Genomic DNA, 23859 nt, shown 5'->3' with positions numbered 1-23859 from the left:
TGAGAAAGATGGTGTGAGTGAAATGACTAGAAATTGATTTAGCTGTGTTCTCTTCCTCTTTCTCTGCGAGCAAACTATTTCTTCTTCTTCTGTGGATGTTCGCTTTTCACTCAGTGAACAACAATGTCCATTTTGTAAAAACAGCTGTGTTAACCACGTGTATGAGACCTAGAATAGATCTGTTTCAGGATAATAATCTTTCAACTTTTATTTTTATTTTTACACTGAATTGGTTTAAATGACTTGCTTTAACCTGGTAACAGACCGTGATCATCTAGCATGTTTATAAGGGTTGGGAAGTGTTTCGATGCCAGTGCTTCACGGTCTCTCATGCAGGGCCCAGGAGCTGGGCAGGGGCCTTTAGTTACCGTTGTGTGATGTGCTGACCTCTGTCCCACTGCAGAAGCCCAGCGTGGCGGCACTTGCGCCCTCGCTTCTAGAGACTCGCACTTGCTCATTTCTTGCTTGTATCTTGACCTCGTTGCAGGAGTGTTTTAACTTTCCTGTCCTTGTGTCCTCATTTCCCCATTCTTCTTCCCTTGTTAATTTTGAGTTTTGCCACCTATGTGTTTGAAAGCTTCTAATCTGCCTCTTTTCCCTTAGTGCCAGCAGGGTTATTTTTTGTTTTGCATGCCTTCCCTGCCTGCTTGCAGTGCGACAGCTGATGGCTGGAGGGTCGCGCTGTCAAACATAAGTCAGCCAGCACACGGGGTTGCCCTCAGGTTTAGCTCTCCTGAGAGGCACAGGTGTGGAAGCAGTCTTGGGGTTCTCACCCACAAGTCAGGTGGGGGCTGGGTGTGTCTTGAAGGTGATTTGCTTGCTCCCTGGGGGAGAGGGCAGAGTGAAATTTTTACATTTGTGTCACTGCCAAGTCACTGCCGTCTCCAGCGTGCCCGGTCCTTAGTCATGATGTGGTCCTGTGTGAAACTGAAAATGTAGATGCACCGCAGAGAAGGTCCAAAGTCAGGACTTCAGCTGCTGGACTCTGGCCTGCAGTGAAGGGTGATTGTGAAAGTCTGATAAAGAATTGAGGTTTTCAAAGATAAGAAATGTGCAAAATACTTTTTCTTTTGCTGGTGGCTTTGTTGAAAAATTTGCAGATTCTTCTGTTGAAATTGTTCAAAATTTGGTGTCTCAAGTCTGAGAAATTTACGGGTCACATTTTTGTAATGTCATTGTGAACATTTTAACTTGTGACCTCTAAAAGACACTTTATGCACTTCAAACAGTTGAGAGTGTTAGACATCAGTGTTCTGTAGGTTCACCGCACTGTGCACTGACCAACGCTGTTTATAAACGTGAGTAAGGTAATGGGAATTGATTTCTTCAACTACGTGAGAGGGATAGGCCAGATTAGGTCATGACCAAGAATGAAAGAAAAGGCTTTTACCGTCGTAGAATTCTGACCGTTTCTACCTGAGATCGCAGCAGAATGCTAAAAAGCAGCAGAAAATAACTGGCGACTGTTGGTCTCTTGATGCTGATGCCCAGTTGTCCACAGTGGACTTCCAGTGCCCTGGGCAGCCGGCGCACGTCCTGCACGTGTGTCCAGGGCCAGCTCACTTCCTGGCCAAACCACGTCAGTCAGGGTCAGGCTACAAGTCTGACTGAGGTGTGTCAAAGTTCACTGCGGCTGTGAGGGTTCGATTGGATTTAGCTAGAGCAGAGGTAGGCAGGCTTTTTCTGCAAAGGCCCAGGTAATAAATATTTCAGGCCTGTGTGCCCGATGCGTCTGCCTGATTTCTCTGCCCAGCTGGTGCCCGTAGGGCTGGATCATCCGTGTGGCACCCAGTGGTGGCCTGCTGAGGCCTGATGCAGAGTTCAGGGCTGTGGGCACCCGGCAACACCTTGGATGTTGTGGTTAACCAATGGTTGGTTGTAGGAAGTTTTTTAGTCGTCTCTTTTTATTATAAGTATTTGACTTTGTGAATAATTATACTGGTTTATATGTTGGTATCCAAATATAGTGCTTACAGTTTCCTTTCCTTAACAAAAAAATGCACTGAGTTTTTATTGGTCCAGCCCTTCCAAATACATGGGCCGTGTGGCAGTCTGACCCAACTACTTCTTCTCACATTACTTTTAGAACTGTTACGGACAAACTCTTTTTTTCAAATGTGTCTTCCCAGATGACCTCTGCCCCTGTTTTGGAGTGTGGAATATTTTACTTACCTTTGCTCCATTGCCTTTTGCAGATCACCAGGAGAACCTCAGTCTGACGACATTGAATCTAGCCGAATGTAAGTGTGACTGGGTCGGGGCTGCGGTGGGTTTCAAGTCACCCTAGATTCCTTTAAATGGTGTCACATTATTTGACAATAATTCTCAGTTAAAAGAGAGTAATGCCTTAAAAAATAAATCGGGGGATAGAACTATTATCTCCTCTTTTTCCTGCCAAATAAGTACCTCTAAGCCCTGGTAGCACATCATAGATTTCTTCTCAGTGGACAATGGTGCACTCCTGGATTCTTGCGTCTTTTTGCTCACCTAGCAGTTATGGGGAGAGAGTTGAGTGTAACAGTTATCTGTGAAGTGTGTTGTGGGTACAGAGATGCACCAGAATTTGTTCCTGACCTGCAGACATTTCCAGTCTGCCCAGTGGGACGGTCACAGCAAGCTGCTCATCTAGGTCCTTGTGGTAGAAGGATGCAGAGGTGCAGGGGAGCTGGGGTGGCCAGGGAAGGCCAAGTTCAATGAAATGCGTGACTAGGGGCCGGGCTGCTGGAAGTGAGGGCTGTGCTGCTCTAGGCAGAATCCTGAGCAGAGTTCCGGAGCAGCGTGGTAAGTCTCGGGAGGCAGCTGAGGGTTTGGGATCGGAGACTGACTGAAAGGCCGGAAGTGAAGGAGCTGTGAACCAGCAGAAAGGACAGATCCTTTCCACATCCTCTGTGCAGAGCCTGGCCTGTGTCTTAGAGTCCTCAGGAGTCAGGAGAGGGTTTGCTGCTGCGTGTCTGGTTAGACACGTGTCTGTAGTCACTTCGGCAGTGGGGGAACAGGATTGCCGAGGCGCATGTGCCTTTGGGAGCCTGAGGCCTCAGCTCTTGGGTACCAAGAGCTTTCTTTGCCCAGGGCCCAGGCAGAGTGGCACTTCATGATAAGGCTGTCTGGGTGTAAGAAGAATATTCAGAAAATGAAGTAGGTTAGACTTCAGTGATTAGTTGTGAGAATTTAAGAAGCTTAAGCTCCAGGAGAGGCGGTGGCTAATGAAGCAAGGGTTTCGAGGCAGGAGAGGTTGGGGTTGGGGAGCACAGGAGCGGGGCTTCTTGTGGAGGAGAACAAAGACCCCTGACCTGTGAAACCAGGAGGTTAGGACGTCAGATGTGCTCATAGGTGAGGGTGGGGGTTGGGGGTCAAGGCCAGGGGTGCCTGGGTGGCTGTCTCAGTGGAGGGGGCCAGAGCTACCGTACCGCCGGTTCTGTCCCGTGGAGATCGTACCCGGTGCTGCTTGGAAAGGGGGTTTGGTTGCTGAATGGGGTGGGGCCTGCGGCAGGGTTCTTTCTGCAGAGTAGTGGAAATCTTTAAAATGCTGCTGTACATGAGAATTTCCAAGAAAGGACTCTAAAATGCATTTCTACAGTGTATGTGTTTGTGTAACCTTTTGTTTTTACATTTTTTTGAGAAAAACACATAAAATGTACCACCTTGATCACTTTCAAGTGCACACTTCAGTGGTGTGAGGTCCAGTCACGTGTCTGTGCAGCCGCACCCGTTCTCCTGCGCAGCTCGTCTCACACACTGAGACTGTCCCCTTCCTCTCTCCCCGCCTGGTCACCCCTCTCGCCAGCCCCCAGTGGCCACCAAGGTTCTCTCCATCTCTGGTTTTGACTCTTCCACCTCGTAGAAGTGAAATCCTACAGTATTCAGCTTATGTCACTTAACATATTGTCCCTCAGGTTCATTCACGCTGCAGCCTGGGTCAAAATTCCCTTCTTTTTCAGGGCCGCATAATCCACTGTTGGGTGCATGTTGCACTTGGATTTATCCGTGCATCCTGATACTTGGGCTGCTTAGGCTGCTTCTGTGTCTCAGCTGTTCTGAATGACGTCACCACAGCTGTGGGTGTGCGCATAGCTCTTAAGAGACTCTGCTTTCTGTTCTCTGAGTGTGAGCTCCAAAGTGCGACTGCCAAGTCCTAGGTCAAGTGTGTGTTTCATTTTTTGAGGAACCTGCATGCTGTATCCCACAGTGGCTGTCCCGTGTTGTTCCTGCCCACTGCACACAGGGTTGTGATTTCTTCATGTTCTCATCAGCCCCGTGATTGCATGGTATTTCTCTTAGAGTAGCTATCCTAACGGGGGCGAGGTACCTTTGTAGTTTCGTAGGCATGTTTTCATAGTGTTGTGCGGAGCAGTGTTTGGTTTGGGGAGTCGAGAAGACTGGAAACTTGGAAAGCCACTGGGTAGAGCAGGTCAGGAAGAGAGCCAACTAGTTTGAGAGGCCATGCCACTGAGAGGCCAGCTGCAGTTAGAGACCCGGCCATACGGGAAGGTGCAGTGTGGTCCAGGTGTAGGCTGGGGACCAGCAGAGCAGGTGGGACTGGGCCGCTGGTGGTGTGTGTGAAGGCTGTTGCCGCTGGAATAGCTGAGTCCGTGGCACTGGCGGTGGCCACCCTGGGAAAGGCGGGGGAGCCAGGCAAAGGTGCTGGGTCAGCTGCAAAAGCCTGAGGGGTCAGAGGGCTGGCGGCTCAGTGTGAGTGAGGCTTTCATAAGGACGCATGACGATGGTCAGAGATGGTATGTTTATTATGTCGAAAGTCTCAATCAGCTGAAATTGAGAGGAGGTGCAGGGCCTTCAAGGAAGTCAAGTGTTTTGGGGGCTCCTTTTGGATGAGGTCACCATGCCGATAATGTCATTGGGGGCAAAACAGAGCCTTTAGGGTATGGGGGTAATTTGCCAGAACATCGAAGGAAGGAGGTAATTTGCCAGAACATTCAGATAGGTGATGTGAGTTTCAAAGTACAAATCGAGCTGTTACTGTTTGCAGGGATGGGGTGTGTGTGTGTCATGCAGGGCAGTAGAGGAACGATGGTAGGCTGGCCGGTTTCAGTTGTCTGTGAGACCCGCACAAGAGAGCTGCATGGGGAGCCAGGCTTCTGCGAAAGCTGAGAGGCCCAGCAACCCTCCTGTGAAGCGGTGGAGGTGGGGGCAGCCTGCATCAGAGGTGTGTGTTCAGACCTCGGGGCATCATCGGGTCAGGAGGCTGAGTCAGTAGTAAAGGACAGAGACACCTAGAAGTGTCCCTTGTTAAGATCCAAGGGCAGCAGGAATTCGAGGTGTGATAGGATGTGGGCCACTAGTTTTCAGAGGAGGCGTGGGTTTTAGGTGTCAGTAGATTTATCACGCTGTCACATGGCTTCACTTTGCCAGGCTAAAGCATGGGGACAGGAAATGAGATCTACCGAGGCATCTGCGATTCTGGCTGTGACCACGGTGGGAATATAGCTCCTCATGTTCACGTTGGCCACCTCTCTAGCAAACCCCTGGACCTGTGGAGGTCAGGGCCAGGGTGCAGGCGGTGAGGTGACTTGGTCCAGGTTTCTTCTGCCATTGTCTTTGAACCATGATTTACCAAACAGGCTGTGAAGGGTCCTTGGCGTTACCTGAGAGTTCGTGAGGGTATTTGGTGGATGGCAACCTCTTACATTTATTGAAGCACAATTTTTTGTTTTTGGTGTTTTGAGACACGTTTGTATTTGGCATCTTTTACAAAACACCTTGTGTGCATTTTAAATAGTAATTCTATAAAATAAAAGAATGTACCTGTTTGTTTTTAGGAATTCTTAGTGTTGCCTATTTCCCAAGGTGCAGAAAAACAGTAAACATTTTTAACAGCTGCATGTCATTTAGCCTAAAAATAGAACTAACACAGTAATGCAGATCTTTGTACTCAGAGTTACCTGTGTTCTTCCTGGATTTTAAATTTATACGTACCATGTAGTAGAGTCTCCTTGAACATAGTAATTTAGACTCTTTAATTTTCCTAATGATTTCAAAGTAATGTCTAGGAACTCCATATTTCCCATCTCTGGTAGTTACTCCCTGTGCTCAGGCTGTGGGGTCCGGTGCATAACCAAGACAACGAGTGGACAGAGCAAGTGGCAGCGTGTTGGCCGATTTCTGGGTCAGCGCTCAGTGGGCTGTGTGAAGGAGCCCCCCGCTGTCCCGGCAGGGTGAGAGCCGCAGCCTGCGTGCTTCCGTCTCCAGCTCTGGCTGACCCCTCGTTAGATGCCCATGGCCAGCCACTGAATGTCCAGTTCTCCGAGCCTTGCTGACTCTGCCCTCAGAATGTCGACAGTTCAGCCACTTTCCCCACCATTGTCACCTGTGGACGCTCATGAAAGCCATCTTCTGCTGCTGAAGGAATGGGCTGTCCCCCAGCCATTGTGTGTCCCCTGCAGCTGAGCACTGCTGCGCGCCACCCTTTCCTGGACTTCCCTACTCCCACAGGGCAGCCCGTGCGTGCCCCTCTCGCCCCCCTCGCCCCCCTCCAGATCCCCTCCCATGGCCTTTCCCTCTCCTGCTCAGTTCTTTCTACATCAGCTTACTGCTCTTGTCCTGATGTCTCCTTGGTCCTGGCACTTGTGCCTGTGGTCTGTGACTCTTCCGTGACACCCACGGGGCTTTCACTCACTCCAGAGGTCCCTGCTCAGCTGGTGTCTTTTTCAAGACAGCTTCGTGACCAGGCTTCGTCTGTGAGCACCTGTGATCTCTCCTCTCCGTTCTCCTGACCCTTTGGATTGGCCTTTGTGGGCTTTCCTGTGCCGGACTTGTTTCACCTTGGCTTCCTTGGTGTCCGGGTCATTTCATACTAGCCGGGGAGCCTAATGCGAGTGCCTGGCATGGCCTGGTAGTCAGCAGGTGCTTGTTATGGGAAAGAATCAAATGAGTGAGTTTGTGCAAAATGTTTGTTTCTACCTCTTTAATTCCCTTTCAGAAATGCAGGAACTTTCTGGAGTCAGTTTATATGTAAATTCGCTGGTGTCTGTGGACACAGCCCAGGGCACATGGGTGACAACACCCCGCTCCTCACTAGCACTCTGGATGGCAGGCCAGGCCGCTGCGCTCAGTGCCCTGCACGCTGTGTCGCAGGGCGGGCAAGCTGGGCCTTGTCGTCCCAGTGGGCCCTGGGGTATGGCTGTGTCCTCTGACCCAGATGGGAGGGAGGTGGTGTCACGCGCAAACTCCTCCGGCTCTGGTGCTTTCTGTTTTGGAAAGCTGTTACTCAATTTTTAAAAGCAGATACGGGTTCAGGACCTTTCCATGAGCTTTGGCAGATTGCGTCCCTGAAGGAATTGGTCCCTTGCACCTGGGCTGTCCCGTCTGTGGGCAGGAGTTGTCTGTGGTGGTGTTTTATTACCTGTCAGTGTCTGTAGCGCCTGGTAGTGTCTGCTGTCATTCTGGATGTTACTACTGTCATTGATGTTTTCAAAGAACCAGCTTTTGATGTTGGTTTTCATTCTTCAGTTTCATTGATTTCTGCTCTCATTTTTTAAAAATATTTTTATTTGTTTATCTTTAGAGGGGAAGGGAAGGAGAGAAATATCAATGTATGGTTGCCTCTCATGTGTCCCCTGCCTGGAACTGGCCTGCAACCCAGGCATGTGCCCCGACTGGGAATCGAACCGCGATCGTGTGGTTCAAGGCCCAAGCTCAATCCACTGAGCTACACCAGCCAGGGCTCTGCTCTCATTTTTATTCTTTCTTTCTGCTTTCGATTATTTTGTGCTCTTTTTGTTTAGTAAGGTGTGAGCCTAGATGGTTGGTTTTAGGTGTTTTTGCGTACATGCATTCAGAGTTGCAAATTTTCTTCTGAGTGCTGCTTTCACTGCATACCACACATTTTGATGTTATGTTTTTATTTTTATTTAGCTCAAAATATTGTTTAGTTCCTCTTGCGATTTCTTCGCTGACCCATGCTACTTAGAAATGTGTTGTTGGGTGTGTTTTCCTCTGAGTGTACATACATTTGCACATACATTTCTACATAGTTTGGGTCTTATGTTTGGATCCATTCTGACAAGCTCTTTTGACGAGTGTGTTTATGTGCCATTGATACATAACATGATTGATGATGTGATTGGATTAGTGCCTAATATTGTATATTTGTTCCGGTTTTCTGTTTTGTTGCCCTTGTTCTTTGCTCCCTATTACTGTGTTTTTTCCTGTGTTTTGTGGTTTGACTTGAACGAAAATAATGAGCTAATTAGATCTTTATCACACAGTTTACAACATATTGCCCAGTCCATAGTAGAAACTCCAGTGTATAATTAGTCAAGAAATAAATTTTCTATCTTGATTACCTTAGAGTCAGGAAAAAAACAATGAAAGGCCGTGTTTATTGCGTGTCCGTCATAGAGAATCGGTGAGTGTGCCGCACTGATGCCGCCGTGTGCTTTTGTGAAGGGGGCAGGCAGTTGGATACATACTTTTTGTTTATTATAATCTCACTGTAAAATATGATACTTTCAGTAAAAGGTGAAAGATTTATGCAATGTGAAGAGAAACCAAAGCGTGTGACACTTTTAAAAAACAGTTGTTTTTTTTGCCTAAAGGTGATTGATTTTATATAAATATTATTCCTAAAGTTTTACTTTGTATTTATCATATAACAAATACGCCAGGCATTGAGATGATAAAAGCAATACATTATTAATGAGGGGTTATTCTATCAAACCCATTATATTTAAATTGAAATGAAAAGTGTCTCATTGTTGAAGTCCTGTCAGCTGGATCACAGTGACACTGGGTGACACTGGGTGACACTGAGTCCCGCCTGGACAGGCCCAGCCTTCCCCCTGGGCCGTGTCCCAGGTGTCTATCAGGCCTGTGTCTCTCCAGCCTCTCACTGGGTAGGCTTCCAGGGCCCAGTCTTCCCAAATCTTCACATCAGCCCCAGCTTCGGGGGTGAGGTGTGGTCCCAAAGGCCACACCCTGGAGGTGACTGAGCTGGGCCACTTCCTCTGAGGTACCAGGAGGCGGTGCGTGTCGGGGCCCTCCTCTGCTGGCAGGCCTCTGCTGTTCTGCTCTGGCTTCCTGGCCCCGCCCAGCCGAGGGGCTTCCTCTTCAGGGAAGGGCCCCGGTGCGTCTTTTCACACACTTTCTGGGCTTCGCCTCTGGGTCACCCCGTCCTGTGCTTCATCCACCTGTGCTTGTCCTGGTCACCACTACCTCAGTGTTCTGTCACAACTTCTGATCTGATGTGAGTCTGGTTTGCTCCTTGTCCGTGTGCACGTCCTCACCCTCTGACAGCTGCTATTTTTATGGCTTCATCTCCTTTGTTCTTGTGTTCATCGCTTATTTTCCAGCCGCCTACCGTCATCAGCGTGAGGTCTTTCTGACTTCCACCTCCTGCGCGGCTGGCAGCTGCTTCCGGGTCAGTAAACATACTGTCCTCGTGTTTGTCACAGGCCTGGTGACCGAGCTGCTGTGCATGGCTGTGGTCAGCTTACGGCGGTTGTTATCCTTGTTACTGAGTTTGGGTATTGTGTTTAGCACTGGACTGTCCCAGACGCTGGGCTCAACGTAAGCAGAGGTAGCATCGGGCCCTCGGTGCCCAGGCCCTGGGGTCCCTTTTCCGCCAACAAGGCTGGCACTGGGCCCTTTGCCTCTGAAGAACGGTAGCAGGGCCACAGTATCCCCCAGTGTCTTATTTGGAGAACGTCAGACCATAGGCAAGTGGAAAGGATCTCACTGGGTGCCCCATAGGCTCGCCACCTGGGGTCTCCCGTCACCGCTGACCCTGCTCTGTCATGGTCCCAGACCCGGTCCCGGAGTCCCCGGTCTTTAGCGCGTCTCCGGGCCAGGTGCCGATGGTGGCACCTCTCCCTGAGGAGGGAGCTCATTCTGCAGGGTCTCGGGCAGGTTTCCTGGGGCGGCTCCGGCCTCCACATGTGTCTCTTCTAGAGCACGTTCGTCCCTGGGGCTGGGTCACTGACTCAGCCATGGATGTGAGATAAAGGGGAAATACTGCCTTGTAAGTGAGTAAGTACTTTTAAGTGTCTGCTTTAGTTTTGGGAACTTGCTCCCCTAGAAGGTCTCACTGGGTGTTCATTACTGACTCAGTGGGAAAAGTATCCCCTTTTTCCCCTCCCCCACAAATCTACGTGATTATTAAGTACTTTGTTTTTAGATGGTAAGACAAGCCAGTGAGAGGTGAGATGACGGGAACCGTGGCCTGGCCCCTCCCCTGGTGTGTGGTTAGGAGTGGTGGACACAGTGTCACCAAACTTCATCTTTTCTCTTCTCTCCCTCTTTTCTCTTCTCTCCCTCTTTTCTCTTCTCTCCCTCCGTCTTTACCTCTTCCCCCACCCCCACTCTTTCCTTTTTTCCTTTAATTATACAGGGCCCAGCACAAATAACGCCCCTATTTTACTATAAAATCATAAGCATGTCATCCTGGAACGTGACAACACCATACTCAGCACACCCCAGGATGTTTTAGGTGGAACGTTTGAATTAAAACTATACACTGTCACACCCATGTTATTGTCCTGCCCACAGCCACGCTGCCACGGGCCTTCCTCTGCCCAGGCCCAGTGTGGCAAAGGCCCACGTGCTGCCGCTGGTGTGCTGAGGGGGAGGCTGTGCGGTCACATGGGAGTGTCCCTGGAGGGCAGAGAGCATGGCTCTAAATTAAGACGTGGGGAACTTTCTGTGAGGGCCAGGTGGGATTTATTTTGGGCTCTGCAGGCTGTTCAGTGTCTGCCCAGCCGCTCAGCTCTGCTGCTGGCATGTGGACACAGCCGCAGACAGTTCAGAGAGGAGTGAGCGTGGGCACTGATATGTGAAGCTTACATACTTGTCCTGTGTCATAGAATGTTCTTCTCCTGACTGTTTCAGCCACTTAAAATTGTGCAGGCCATTCTTGCCTTGCAGTTCTCTGCAAAGAGGGCGGCCGGTCGGGCCCCACCCTGTGACTCGCTGTGGCTGCTATACAGAGACTGACCTCCTGCGAGCCATCGGCCACACTGTCCTTGGTAGTAGCGAGCACGCTGGCCGCTCAGAGGCCTTCACACACTCTGAACTTGGCAGGGACACAGAACTGTGCACAGCTAGTTTAAGGCCCGTGGGGGTGAGGAAAAGGAAAAACAGTTACTGCGCTGACCCCATGGGTGAAGGAGGGGTCTGGCGTGGCCTCCCATCAGTCCTATCCGAGTGCGACCACCGGTTCCATGTGTGGGTCTGGGAAGCAGGTCACCAGATACTCCTCTCTCCTCCCTGGGGGGCCAGCTGCCCGCAGTGTGGCACAAACTGGGTTTCATTGTCAGGCCTGGGTTCTCATCTCTTATTTAGATGCATGGTTTGTCACATGACTGCTGAGAGCATCGGCAGAGTGAGGGTTAACGCGCCGATTCACAGACTTGGGAGGGTGGGGCTTGCTCTGTGCCAGGCAGTCTCCTGGGCACTTTATGTCCCGGACTCACCAAATCTGCTGTTGGCCAAGGCACTTCCCCTGTGCAGCCTCATCTTAAAGAGGAGAAAACGAAGGCACAGAAATGTGGAGGAGCTTGTTTAAGGTCACGGAGTCCCCGAGTGGCCAAGCTGGCATGTACACGCAGCAGCCTGGCCTCTGAGTGGGAGCTCCACGCTGCCAGGACCGAGGCCTCCTGCAGCAGGGGCGTCCACAGAGCACTTGGCACGCACACGGGTTGCAGGCGAGTCAGACGCATCGGCTGCGTGGAGGGCAGTGGTGTGCATGTGTGACACCAGGTGGCGTGCCTAGGCATGAAATTCGAATCAGAGGTTTCCAGAAGTAGTTTTACTTTTCTCAATTGCATGTTACTCATGGGATTTTTTTCATAGAAGTTTTCAGCACTACTGTTGAGAATTATTTGGACAGGCATCAGCCTCGGTGAAGCCGGAGGGTGCCCAGACACCTGTGCTTGCCCAGCCCTGCTCTTGCCTCAGCGTGAGCATGGCTGTGTGATTTGACCTCTTGGTTCCGTGTCCTCTCTTGGCTATGGACCGCAGATACTCATCGGAGTCGGGACGCAACGCGATAACCTATGTCCAGGTGTTGGGTAGTGTGTCTCAGATGTCATCAGGCATTTAATAGATAGTGCTGCCTTGCTCACCTCTCTGTGGGGTGGAGTGGCCAAAGTGGAGGGCGGAAAGGATACTCGCGGATGAGCAAATGGGCCTGTTCAGGATCAGAGAGCTGCGGGCGGGTGGGAGGCACGGGGGGGTCCCTTCCCTCGGTCCTCGGATTTCTCTCTCCGGTCCCAGACTCACTGTCCCCGCTCTCCCGTGTGCATTACACACGTGGCTGGGTTTTCTTTTCTTTTTAGGACAAAACCTGGCATTTTTATTAGAAAATTAGCTACAGTGTTTTGGTATTTTGATTTTTTATAATTAATTTTTCAAAAAATTATGTAAGCAATTTAGGAAACCTTGAGGCCATTTAATCATGTCTATGAAGTTTTAAAACCAACTAACATTCTTCCGTTCATGTTTATTAATTGCAAGTAGCATTTAATGTGCAAGTAGAATGTTTATCATAAAAGAAATCAATTAGGAGGAGAAAGATACAAGAGTTTAAAACCAAACTCGATTCAGTTCCATTATTCAGAGCAAACAGCTACCAATACTTGGAGGTGGAAATGGTTTCATCCCACATCTACTGGCTGTAACTGGCTCATCAGCCAGCAATCATTCTCGGATTCACTTTGGAGACTTTCGATATGCATACTTTTTGGTGTTCACACATCTCCTACAGCCAGGAGACCCACACCTGCGGAGGGTCTCAGCGGAGGGTGCGCCTGTGGTTTGGGAGTTATTGGCTGCGGGCTCCCCTTCTGTCTGAGAGGATGCCTAGTGGGGCGTCTGTCTTCTGGGGCCTCTGTTCCTCTTTCTCTCCATGCTGACCCTTCACTATTTTGCATAGAACTATATACCTAGAACACTAATTACAAATGGGCTGTGTATAGCTACATATAATAAAATGTCTCAAGTCATGTTTACGTAATTTTTAAGTGTTTCGGGGGGCGGGTTTTCTTTTTTCTCTCTCTGCATGCAGTGAGTGGTAAATCTGCATGGAACATCTGAAAAATACAAATACCAGAATGACTACAACGTGTTTGCAATATTAATTTTTTGTCACCTTGATAGCTGAGAGACAAAGTCCAATTTTTGAGGAAAAATTAAACTTACTAATGTCCCCCTCCCTTATCTACCGCTTATTCGCCGCCTTGTGAGTTGTTCATTTGTTGGGATTAACAAGATGTATCTCACAATTAACAAGATGCAAACTCTAATGCCTGTTGCCTTTACATCCTGCATAGTAGTAAGATACTCGAGGGAACAGTTTGAGAATTCACTTTGGTGAAATTTGTTTTTACAGTTTCAATTATTTGTTTTTTTTCCTATGCATGTGACCCTGGAATAAAGGGAGTAGCTGCAAATTGCTTCCTCAGATGCAGTGGTTACCCTGCTCGAATTCTGGAGCCCCCGTGTCAGACAGAGGCACAGATGCCTACGAGCAGATCAGCTGTAGAGGTGGCGAATGTGGCCCAGCTCTTGCTCAACAGAACATCTGACCCCTTCTCGACTGTCGTTTCTTGCTCTGCTGGGACTGGATAATGGACCGTAGTCCGCCTACTGGAAGTTCACAAAGGAAGGGGATGAATATAAGATATTTCATGTTGCTATGACATGAGATTAATGAGGAGGGTGTTTTTTTAGAAACAATTTTATCGATTGATTATGCTATTACAGTTCTCCTATTTTTCTCCTCTTTATTCCCCTCCGCCCTGCACCCCCTCCCACCGGCTTCCCTTCTTCTCAGCTCATGTCCACGACTCGTGCATACAAGTTCCTTGGCTTCTCCATTTCCCATATTATTCTTAACCTCCTCCTATTTTGTACCTACCATTTATGCTTCGTATTCCCTGCACCTTTCCCCCTAGTGAGGTTTTAACAATACATCTTTGGTTCAAGATTGTGTGATAGCACAGTTTGGGATGTTTCATTTATAAATTTATTTTTAAATCCCCCATCTGGGAGATAATTCGGGGGAAGAAGGCATGTTTTTTGCCAGGTGGAAGTTCTGTGTTAGCTATAAAGCTAACACACTGCTGAATGAGAATGGGGGCTATGCAAAGGAAAGCTGGGTTGATACTTGAAATAGACTCTCGTTTCCTTAATTTTCATTCTTAAAGTGATAAAGTACTAAATGTCATAGCTGTCAACCTGGTGATTTTCCTAATCAGTTTAATTCCATTTACCATCCAACAAGCCCCCCACCCTTTAAACAAAAGGACAGCATATTTCATTGACACGATTTTGGGCAGCATCGCAGCACCTTAGGAACTAGCGATCGCATCGTCCCCCAGTTTGGAGGGCCCAGGCTCCCCCGTCAGCGCTTGGCTAACTTGCTGGTTGGTACCTGAGGAGCCGCGTCCCCAGGCGGCTCACTAATAATCTCTGTGCTTGTTGTTTGAATGTCTGGACAGGAAGCGAGCAGCTGCAAAGCACCTAATAGAACGCTACTACCACCAGTTAACCGAGGGCTGTGGGAATGAGGCCTGCACGAATGAGTTTTGTGCTTCCTGTCCATCTTTCCTCCGTATGGATAACAATGCAGCCGCTATTAAAGCCCTCGAGCTTTATAAGATTAATGCAAAACTCTGTGATCCTCACCCCTCCAAGAAAGGAGCCAGCTCTGCCTACCTCGAGAACTCGAAAGGCGCCGCCAACTCCTGCTCTGACCTAAAAATGAACAAGAAGGAGGGACTGGCAGCACGGAATGATTTCAAAGGTAAGAGGCTTCGTTTCTGATGGAGAGCTTGTGACCGGGACCAGACGGGAGGTTCAGTGCAGTGCGAGGGTTCTGCCTGTGTGTGTTGTCTGATTGTGTGGCTTTAGGACATGATAGCATAGTGCAGCTGGGGTTTTTTGTTTGTTTAAGATTTTGTTTTATTTTTAGAAAGAGGGGAAGGGAGGGAGAAAGAGGGAGAAAAACATCACTGTGTGGTTGCCTCTTATGCGCCCACAGCCATGGACCTGGCCTGCAGTCACGGCATGTGCCCTGACTGGGAATTGAACCAGTGATCCTTTGGTTCTCAGGCTGGCACTCAGTCCACTGCGCCACACCAGCAAGGGTGGAACTGGGTATTTTAATGGTGCTATAGGACAGCTAATAATTGAGTCAGTGATTTCACTGTTTCCCTGTTCTGATGGTTTCTTATTAGGAGCAGTTTCTTTGTTAATCGGTTCAATGGAACATTGAAATATTTTCCATTAGGAAAAGTGTATTAAGTGGTAGTTAAGCTGCTAAGCCTGTTGGAATATTGGAGCAGCTGGGTGAAGTGTCTGGCATGGGCTGTTGCCCCAGCACTGTGCGGCAGAGGAGGAGGAAGGAAAGAGGGGCGGTCTTCTGTGTCTGAAGGCCTGGGGAACTTGCGGTAGCTCCCTGAGACCGGCTCTCGTTTCCCTCCAGTGCCCTCTGCCCCGGTAGGTGGGCAGGCCCACGCTGCTGGAGCCTGCGCCTGCCCAGCAGCAGTCTGTACCCAGACCTGGCTTTGTTCTGTAGACAGCGCTGGGTTCCCATGTTGTTGCAACCGTTTTTGTTTTGTTTTGTTTTTTTAAATCCTCAACTCCAAGCTTTCCCTCAGTGAAGGGAATCAGTGCCAGCAACAAGGTGACTGAATTTCTGAAAGACCGACTGGGCTCGGGCCTCCCAGCGGTGGCTAAGTTTTTTTTTTTTTTTTTTTTTTTTTTTTTTAAATATTTTATTTATTTATCTTTTTAGAGTGGAAGGGAAGGAGAGAGGAAAGAAACATCAATGTATGGTTGCTTCTCATGCATCCCCTGCAGGGAACTGGCCCCTGCCAGAAACTGGCCTGCAACCCAAGCATGTGCCCTGACTGGGAATCGAACCGCGATCGTCTGGTTCGCAGGCTCACGCTCAATCCACTGAGCTACACCAGCCAGGGGTGGCTAAGTTTTAAAGAGGAAGGTTTCCGTGCGGGGCGCGGATGAGTCAGGGAATGCCGCTGAGCCTCCCTGAGTGCGTCATTTCAGTCAGCGTGAGACCCGTCAGTGACATGGAATTGTATTAGAGCGCTTGTTCTCACCACAGTAAAGCTGTTTTCGTGGCTTGAGACAGTTTCCCCGCCATAAATTCGTAGTTCTGTTCTGTGAATGAGCTCCACACCGAGGGTGAGGAGGGGAGTTGTCAATATATGTGACGTGGAAGTCGCTTGGCCATGTCACACCCGTTTCCAGAGCAAGTGTGCACCCCAGGCGGCAGGCTGCGTGCCCGATGGCAGTTAGCTGTCAGGGACCCAGGCGTGGTTCGCTTGCTTGTGGCTGTGTACTTCAAGTTCACATGTATCCGTGTGAGCTACTCTAGTGAAGCTCCGTGCGTGAAACTCTTGAGTGCTGCCTTGCATTGGCGGTCGCCCTCCCTCAGTCAGCTGAGCACACGGTGTGGTGGCCCGTCCTCGAAGGTTCCGTAGCCTCTTGGCGGATGCAGCCTTGGCGATCCTGCCGTCTCTGTGTGGCTCCCAGCGCTCGGGGGCATCCTCTTGGGAGCCCACAGGAGACAGGCAAGGCCTGCCAGGAGCGCTGACCTCCAGAGGCCGGGAGTGTGGGCCCAGGGCGGAGGGGGAGCAGGTTTTGCCGACAACACAGCGTCTGCCACGCTTGTCTGCGCACAGGCCCCCTTCTTCCCACGCTGGTGTGGGTGTGGTTCTTAACTCCTTCCTGGCACTCTGTGAGCTCAATGCCAGCGTCTGCCAGCCTCAGAGCGAACAGGGACGGGCTGTTCCTTCTTCTCGGTCACCCGAGGGGTGTGCATCCTGGAGGGAACTGGAAGGGAGGCTCGGAGGGGACGAGCTAGGTTTCACTATGCAGGAAAGAGGATAGGAGCGGTTTCTGCCAGGACACTGGGGCAACCTCCCCTGGGAGCTCGCCTTCCTAGTCCTGAGTGCAGGGAGTCAGTGGTAGTGTCCCTGCCAAGGTTGTAGGCGGTGACTGGTGATGACCGGCATGTGCTTTCTAAGCACGTGTGTTCACATGTATGGTGAGTGTGAAAGCGTTTGAGCCCGTTACGGGCGGTGTGTTAGTGAAAGAATATAAAAGATGGGTGAGTTGGTTGCTGTTCTCAGTTTAGGGAGAAACAGGTAAGCGTGATCTTTTGTTGAATCCAAGTATTAGGTACTTGTTAAAAAGGGTTGAAAGTCATAAATGGTACTGAATGTAAAATGTCTGGCTCTTTTACTTTTCCCTAGAACTTACTAAAATGAAATACACATATATTTGGAAAATAAATGTTCTCTTTCTTCTTTTAGATGTGACCTACCTAACAGAAGAAATTGTATATGAAATCCTGGAATTATGTCGGGAGCGGGAGGACTACTCCCCTCTGATCCGTGTCATCGGGCGCGTGTTCTCCAGCGCGGAGGCGCTGGTGCAGAGCTTTCGGAAGGCCCGGCAGCACACCAAGGAGGAGCTGAAGTCTCTGCAAGGGAAGGACGAGGACAAGGACGAGGACGAGAAAGAGAAGGCCGCGTGCTCGGCCGCCGCCATGGAAGACGATTCGGAAGCCTCCTCCTCCGGGAACAGCGACAGCCCCCCAGGCGACAGCTTGCAGAAGTCAGGCCCTGAGGACGTGTCCGTGGACATCGAGGCCATCAGGAGGGTCTACACCAGGCTGCTCTCCAACGAAAAGATAGAAACTGCCTTTCTCAATGCACTGGTGTATCTGTCACCCAATGTGGAGTGTGACTTGACGTATCACAATGTGTACTCCCGAGACCCCAATTACCTGAATTTATTCATTATTGTCATGGAGAACAGAAACCTCCACAGCCCTGAGTATCTGGAAATGGCCTTGCCCTTGTTTTGCAAAGCCATGAGCAAGCTCCCCCTGGCAGCCCAGGGGAAACTGATCAGACTGTGGTCGAAGTACAGCGCAGACCAGATTCGGAGGATGATGGAGACATTTCAGCAGCTCATTACGTACAAAGTCATCAGCAATGAGTTTAACAACCGGAATCTAGGGAACGAGAGGAACCTAGTCAACGACGACGACGCCATCGTTGCTGCTTCGAAGTGCTTGAAAATGGTTTACTATGCAAACGTCGTGGGCGGGGAGGTGGACACCGACCACAACGAGGAGGACGACGAGGAGCCCATCCCCGAGTCCAGTGAGCTGACGCTGCAGGAGCTCCTGGGGGAGGAGAGGAGGAACAAGAAGGGCCCGCGCGTGGACCCGCTGGAGACCGAGCTCGGCGTGAAGACCCTGGACTGCCGGAAGCCACTCATCCCCTTTGAAGAGTTTATCAACGAGCCGCTGAATGATGTTCTGGAGATGGATAAGGATTACACCTTTTTCAAAGTAGAAACCGAGAACAAATTCTCTTTTATGACTTGCCCCTTTATACTGAATGCTGTGACAAAGAACTTGGGGTTATACTATGACAATAGAATTCGCATGTACAGTGAGCGGAGAATCACTGTCCTCTACAGCTTAGTTCAAGGGCAGCAGCTGAACCCGTACTTGAGGCTCAAAGTCAGACGCGACCATATCATAGATGACGCGCTTGTCCGGGTAAGTCGGGCTGCCGCTTAAAGTCTGTGCTAGGTGCAGTCAGTGCCTGCGTGTTGTGACGCAGCCCCCGTGCGTGCGTTCTACAAGTGACCTTTTAAAAACTGTTATGGGACATAGGAACACGTGGACTTTTTTTTTCTTGAGTTTTTTGGGGTGACACTGGTTAATAAAATTATATAAGTCTCAGGGTACAGTTCTATAATGCATCCTCTGTGTACTGTATTGTGTGCCTACCTTCCCAAATCAGGGCACTTTTGGATTTTTTTCTTTTTTTTTAAAAGAAATTTTTTAAAGAGAGATTTTATTTATTTGTTTTAGACAGGGGAAGGGAAGGACTTAAGGAGAGAAAAACATCAATGTGTGGTTGCCTCTCGCGTGTCCCCCACTGGGGACCTGGCCTGCAACCCAGGCACATGCCCTGACTGGGAATCAAACCGGTGACCCTTTCATTCTCAGGCTGGTGCTCAGTTCACTGAGCTACATCAGTCAGGGCTCCTTTGGATAGTTTTAAAATTGCAAATGTATTAATATGTTAGTTGTTTCTGTCCAGCTTCATCAGTGTGTTCCACAAAGTATTGCTTTGTATTGAACCCCCCTCTTTGATAAAGAATAGATTCTGTAAATCTTGACAACTAACCCCAAAGTGTCTCTGGTTAGGAAGGAAGGGGATGCTGCGGAACGGCCCGAGCACAGCAGGGAGGCGCGGGGGGGGCAGTGCGTGTGTGTGTCTGCGAAGTCTCAGCCGGGAGCAGCGCAGCAGAAGCCATGTCATGTGTGGGTGTGTCGCCCAGACCTTCCCCGGGTGAGGTCCTGGCTGCGTGACTGCTCGCCAGGTCCTACTGGGTCACTCGAGTGTCCCTGTGTGGCGCTGCCCAATGGGGGTCGTTTCTCCCCACATGGGCCCCTCGGGACCTCAGGGTTGGTGGGACTTGTGGGAAAAGAGCAGCTACTTCAGGAATCTTGCAGTTTAGGGTGCCAGTCTCCTTCACCCCAGTCCAGGGCAGCCGAGCGGGGGGAGACTGGGAGCACCAGTAGCCGCCTTCTAGCACCCTGTTTCCCGACGCGGGTTTCCTTGCTTGTTCCTTCCCCCACAGAAAATATTCCAGTGCCCCATTTAAGAAGGTGGGCCTGGCTGGAAAGCAGAACCCAGTCGCCATCTGTTGTGACAAAATTTATATTTGTGTTAGGGCACTGGGTCACAGAGTGTTACTGTATCTGTAACAGTAGGTAGGTAGCCCTGGCATTGCTACCTACATACCTACCTACCTACCTACCTACCCCTGGCATTGCTGCTTCGTCCTCAGTGTCAAGTGGAGTTCACTGTCCACTCAGACGGGGAGGCAGTGAGTGTTCTACACTAACGAAGGGGAAGAACCCGTGCCACGGACAGGGGAAACACTGGTACTTAACCTAAGCCCTTGCTTACTTTCTGGTGCCTTTTCATTTCGCTTGGGTGGTTTCGAGCCTATGTGCGTAGTAATGGACGCAGTGACTCGTGATCACTTGTCAGAGGCACAGCACAGCGGGTCTGACCAGGAGTGGGGCTTCGTGGGAAGTTCATGGGGCCTTTGAACTTCCACTGTCACGGCAGACACGCACGTTCCCAAGCTGCACGCTGTGTGTCTGCCTCTCTGGCTGGGTCCTGTCTCTGGCTCCCAGGCATGGCTGTCCTGTCCTCGGGAAAGCAGTGACATTCTTTCTGTGTGAGTCAATCCAGAGGTTACGGAAGTTGTGTGCTGTTTGAATGTGCTTTCCCATTCTGCTCGTGAATGTGCTCGGCCTTGTTGTCCTCCCTCCACTAGTAAAGCAAGGCGAGGGGCCCACGAAAGTTTAGGTGCTTTTTTTCTGCCTTACTCTGACTTTTAAACTATCATCTGGGGTTTTGAGGAAGCAGTTGTTTTGGTTTTCAAGGACTCCCTTTGTGGGCGTTAGGGTAAAATGCACTGTGAGCTCTTAAATTAAAAAAATTTTTAAAAGGCACATTTATTTATTTACTTTTAGAGAGAGGGGGAGGGAGAGAAACATCCATGTGTGGATGGCTCTTATGTAGCCCCCACTGGGGACCTGGCCTGTAACCCAGGCATGTGCCCTGACTGGGAATCGAACCGGTGACCCTTTGGTTCGCAGCCTGCGCTCAATCTACTGAGCCACACCAGCCAGGGCTGCAGGTGGTTTTTTAAGTGAGTTCTGTGTGATTATGTCAGAACTCAGTGTGGTGTGACCTGCTGTCAGTGTGCACTCCATGTCTCTGAACTTGCGCATTCCCGATCCCCCAGGCAGTCCCGGTGCGGTGGCAGCTGGCTGAGCTGGAGGCTGGTCCCGCTGGTGGGCTTCCTGGGCACTCGGCAGGCCCCACTCCCAACTCCTGTCTCCCTCCCCCCCCACCTTTTTTTTAAATAATGCAATGTGAAAAGATTAAAGAATAAGTATCACAAAAGATCTTGGGAGTCAAATTGATAATTGCCTTTTTTAAAAAAATTCATAGCAGGGTAATAGAGTCATGGTATTTTAGTAACAGAACATAGTTGAAGATCAGCCTTTCAGGTGGACTTCAAAAGTGCTGATGGATTTTAAACATCTTAGTCTCTAAGGACCTATTAGCTATTTCCAAGCCTCCTCCTTTGCTTCCTGTCCCGGTTTGGCAAGCAGACCTATTGACCACTTTCCTAGGATCCTTTCATTTTGAACTACAGTGCGGGGTCAGGAAGGCCAGAGGAAGTGAGTAACCTCACAGTGAGCTTAATGCAGGAGCTGGGGGGAGCCTCGGAATTCAGGGCCCGTTCGGTTCCAAGTGAGGCCCAGGGAGCAGTCACCACATCCAGGGTCTGGCACAGAAAGCGCCCCTTTTATTAGAGTCTCATTACAGGCTCGTGAGCATGTCACTCGGCAGCATAACCCTACCACACTGAAGCACACCATGTAACATTTTACATGATGTGTTCAAAAATAAAACTATGTATTATCACACTCACACTATTCCCCTGCCAGCCACACTCAAGCAGGCATTGCTGCTGCCGGGCCCTGTGGACAACCCCCTGAACACGTTTGCTGTTGGTTCTGGTTTTTCAGTCGTCAATGGTGAGACTGACCAGCTTAGAAAGGGGGTGGGGAGTAATGGGGATTGGTAATTACTGAGGGTTTTTGTCTTTAACACGTTCACTGCAATCATGTGCCATGTAGCAAATTGTTCCCACTGGGGTTCTTAGCAGGACTGTCTTGGATGGCAGCCGGGAAATTAGTGTTTTTAGTGTATTTTATTGAACCTAAGATAAGACTGATTGTAGGACATACTGTTGTTTTATTACTACTAAAAAAAGAAAAATGCCGTAAGTTGTACGATGCTGTCAATTGTACAGTGAACTTTAGAATCAATGAAATACAAAATGCAAGTTGTCTTTGCACAAAGAGTTATTAGCTCAGAGTCATTTCAGAACTGCCCCAGACCCTGAAGTCGCTGGGTTATTTCCCCCAGGACTGATTTTCACATTTTTTTTTTATTGCTGTTTCTTAGAAAATACTACAGTGATACTAAACCTGAGCTCAGAGCCCAGCCCCATGGACTGGAGACAGTCCTAAGGTGATGAGGTTTTTACTCCTTGTAGGAACATCTTTTGTGTGTCCTTTTCAAAAGTACACAGTCATTTTTCTTAAACACGTTCTCAAGGGAGAGTATGTTACTTTTTATGCTAGGCGCTTGAGGGTGTAAGTGTCCTGGAAGAGGGCAATGTTTGCCATCTGGGAGGTGCCCCTAACTCCTTCACATCTGAAGGGGCACTTTGTTCCAAAAAAAGAAAACCCCCAAACCAACCAAGGTTCTGGCCTGTAGATATTCAAACCAGGGGCTCTGGTGTGGGTCCTAGGAGTCTGCACCTTGGGGAGAGCCCCTGGTGTGCTGATGGAGCCAGACCACAAAGCCACAGTGGGGAGATGACTGTGGGCACATGTACTCGCTTCTGGAGGCCATCTTTACACACGAGGGCGTGTTTGGGGCCCTGGGAGGCTGTCAGAGGGTGAGGCTTTGTGGTGGCGTCAGGCTGAGTGTAGATGAGTCAGGGCCTCAGTCTCAGACTCAGGAGTAGACATGGAAGACCCAAAGAAATGGCCCAGAGGCAGAATTGGCCAGGAAAGCTCCACCCAAGGGCTCTGCTCAGAATTGCTCACCCAGTGCCCAGTGCCCAGTGCCCAGCACCTCCCTTGGCAAGCAGACACTCTGAGTTATGGTCGAAAACACTACTTGGGGCTTGTTTATTGACTCGCCTACTGCGCTTTCAGAATAAGATTATCTGGAACTGCTCTGGGTGAAGTTATTGTCTTACATGGTCACTCTGGTGCTCCATGTGGTGGCCATTACTGTTCCTCACGCTTATTCTAATTGAAAGCAGGACTTCATGCCCCATTTCTGCCCTTGGCGTAGAACAAGAGAATGAACTAGACCTGTGCAGCACCACACAGTAATTCTGAGCAGTCACCAAACCCCTGTGTCACGTGTGAGAAAAGGGAAACGTGGAGGTTCTGGCCTGCAGAGGATGTTAGTGGCAGAATTGGGAGACCTCTGGGATTTCAGATGAGAAACTCGGCTTCATAGAGAAAGAGAAATGGAAACATCATGTGTCTCTGGATAATGTAGAAATCCTGTTCTGGTCCGTAGTTGGAACCGTGTCACTAGCAGTGTGTGAGCAGAGTCACGAGCTTGTATGTAACTCACGGTCCAGTCCTTCCCTTCCCAGGGGTTCCAGAGTTATTCTTTGGTCTCAGAGAGGCCACTGTACCTCAGTGGTGCCCTTAAGCTTTGGTAACATCAAGGGCTTGTTTCCAGCTGTTTGAGGATGGAGTCGACACACGTAGTAGAATACTGTCATATTTTAAACGCTGGGGTTTTTCTTTTGACTGTGGTAAATGTGGCTAATGTGATTTTTTTTATTTACCTTTAGAGAGAGGGGGAGGGAGGAAGAGGGGGAGAGAAATATCAATATGTGGTTGCTTCTTATATCACTACTGGGAACCTGGCCCAAAACCCAGGCCTGTGCTCTGACTGGGAATCGAACCAGTGACTTCCTCATTCACAGCCACACTGAATCCACTGAGCCACAACTGGCCAGGACTGGCGAGTGTATTTTTATATTGAGCTATCATTCTCTCCACCTGAATCTGTGAATTAAATATCACGTCAGTTTTTTAAAAATGGCCTTTCTAGGATTTCATCATCATGGCCACTTAAAAGTTTAGAAATTAGAAATCATTTTATCCATCAAGTGATAAAATCAGGAGCCCTAGAGTGAAGAGGAAGTCATCATACAAGGAAGGGG

The 23859-nt window shown here is 49.5% G+C and overlaps 1 protein-coding gene across 1 annotated transcript in view; it reads left to right on the top strand.

Annotated features, from left to right (window-relative positions):
- UBE3A (ubiquitin protein ligase E3A) overlaps positions 1-23859 on the top strand; it is a 60781-nt gene that overhangs the window by 17775 nt on the left and 19147 nt on the right. The window contains exons 4-6 of the mRNA XM_037053801.1: positions 2196-2240; positions 14451-14755; positions 17292-18553. Of these exons, the coding sequence (XP_036909696.1) occupies positions 2196-2240; positions 14451-14755; positions 17292-18553 (1612 nt within the window). The remainder of the gene's footprint in view (positions 1-2195; positions 2241-14450; positions 14756-17291; positions 18554-23859) is intronic.

The sequence above is a fragment of the Sturnira hondurensis genome, unplaced genomic scaffold (assembly GCF_014824575.4).
Source record: "Sturnira hondurensis isolate 20B ecotype Veracruz unplaced genomic scaffold, ASM1482457v3 Scaffold0007865, whole genome shotgun sequence".
Classification (NCBI taxonomy): domain Eukaryota; kingdom Metazoa; phylum Chordata; class Mammalia; order Chiroptera; family Phyllostomidae; genus Sturnira; species Sturnira hondurensis.
Note: the sequence above shows the minus strand (reverse complement) of the source record. Positions and strands in the feature narration are given on the sequence as shown.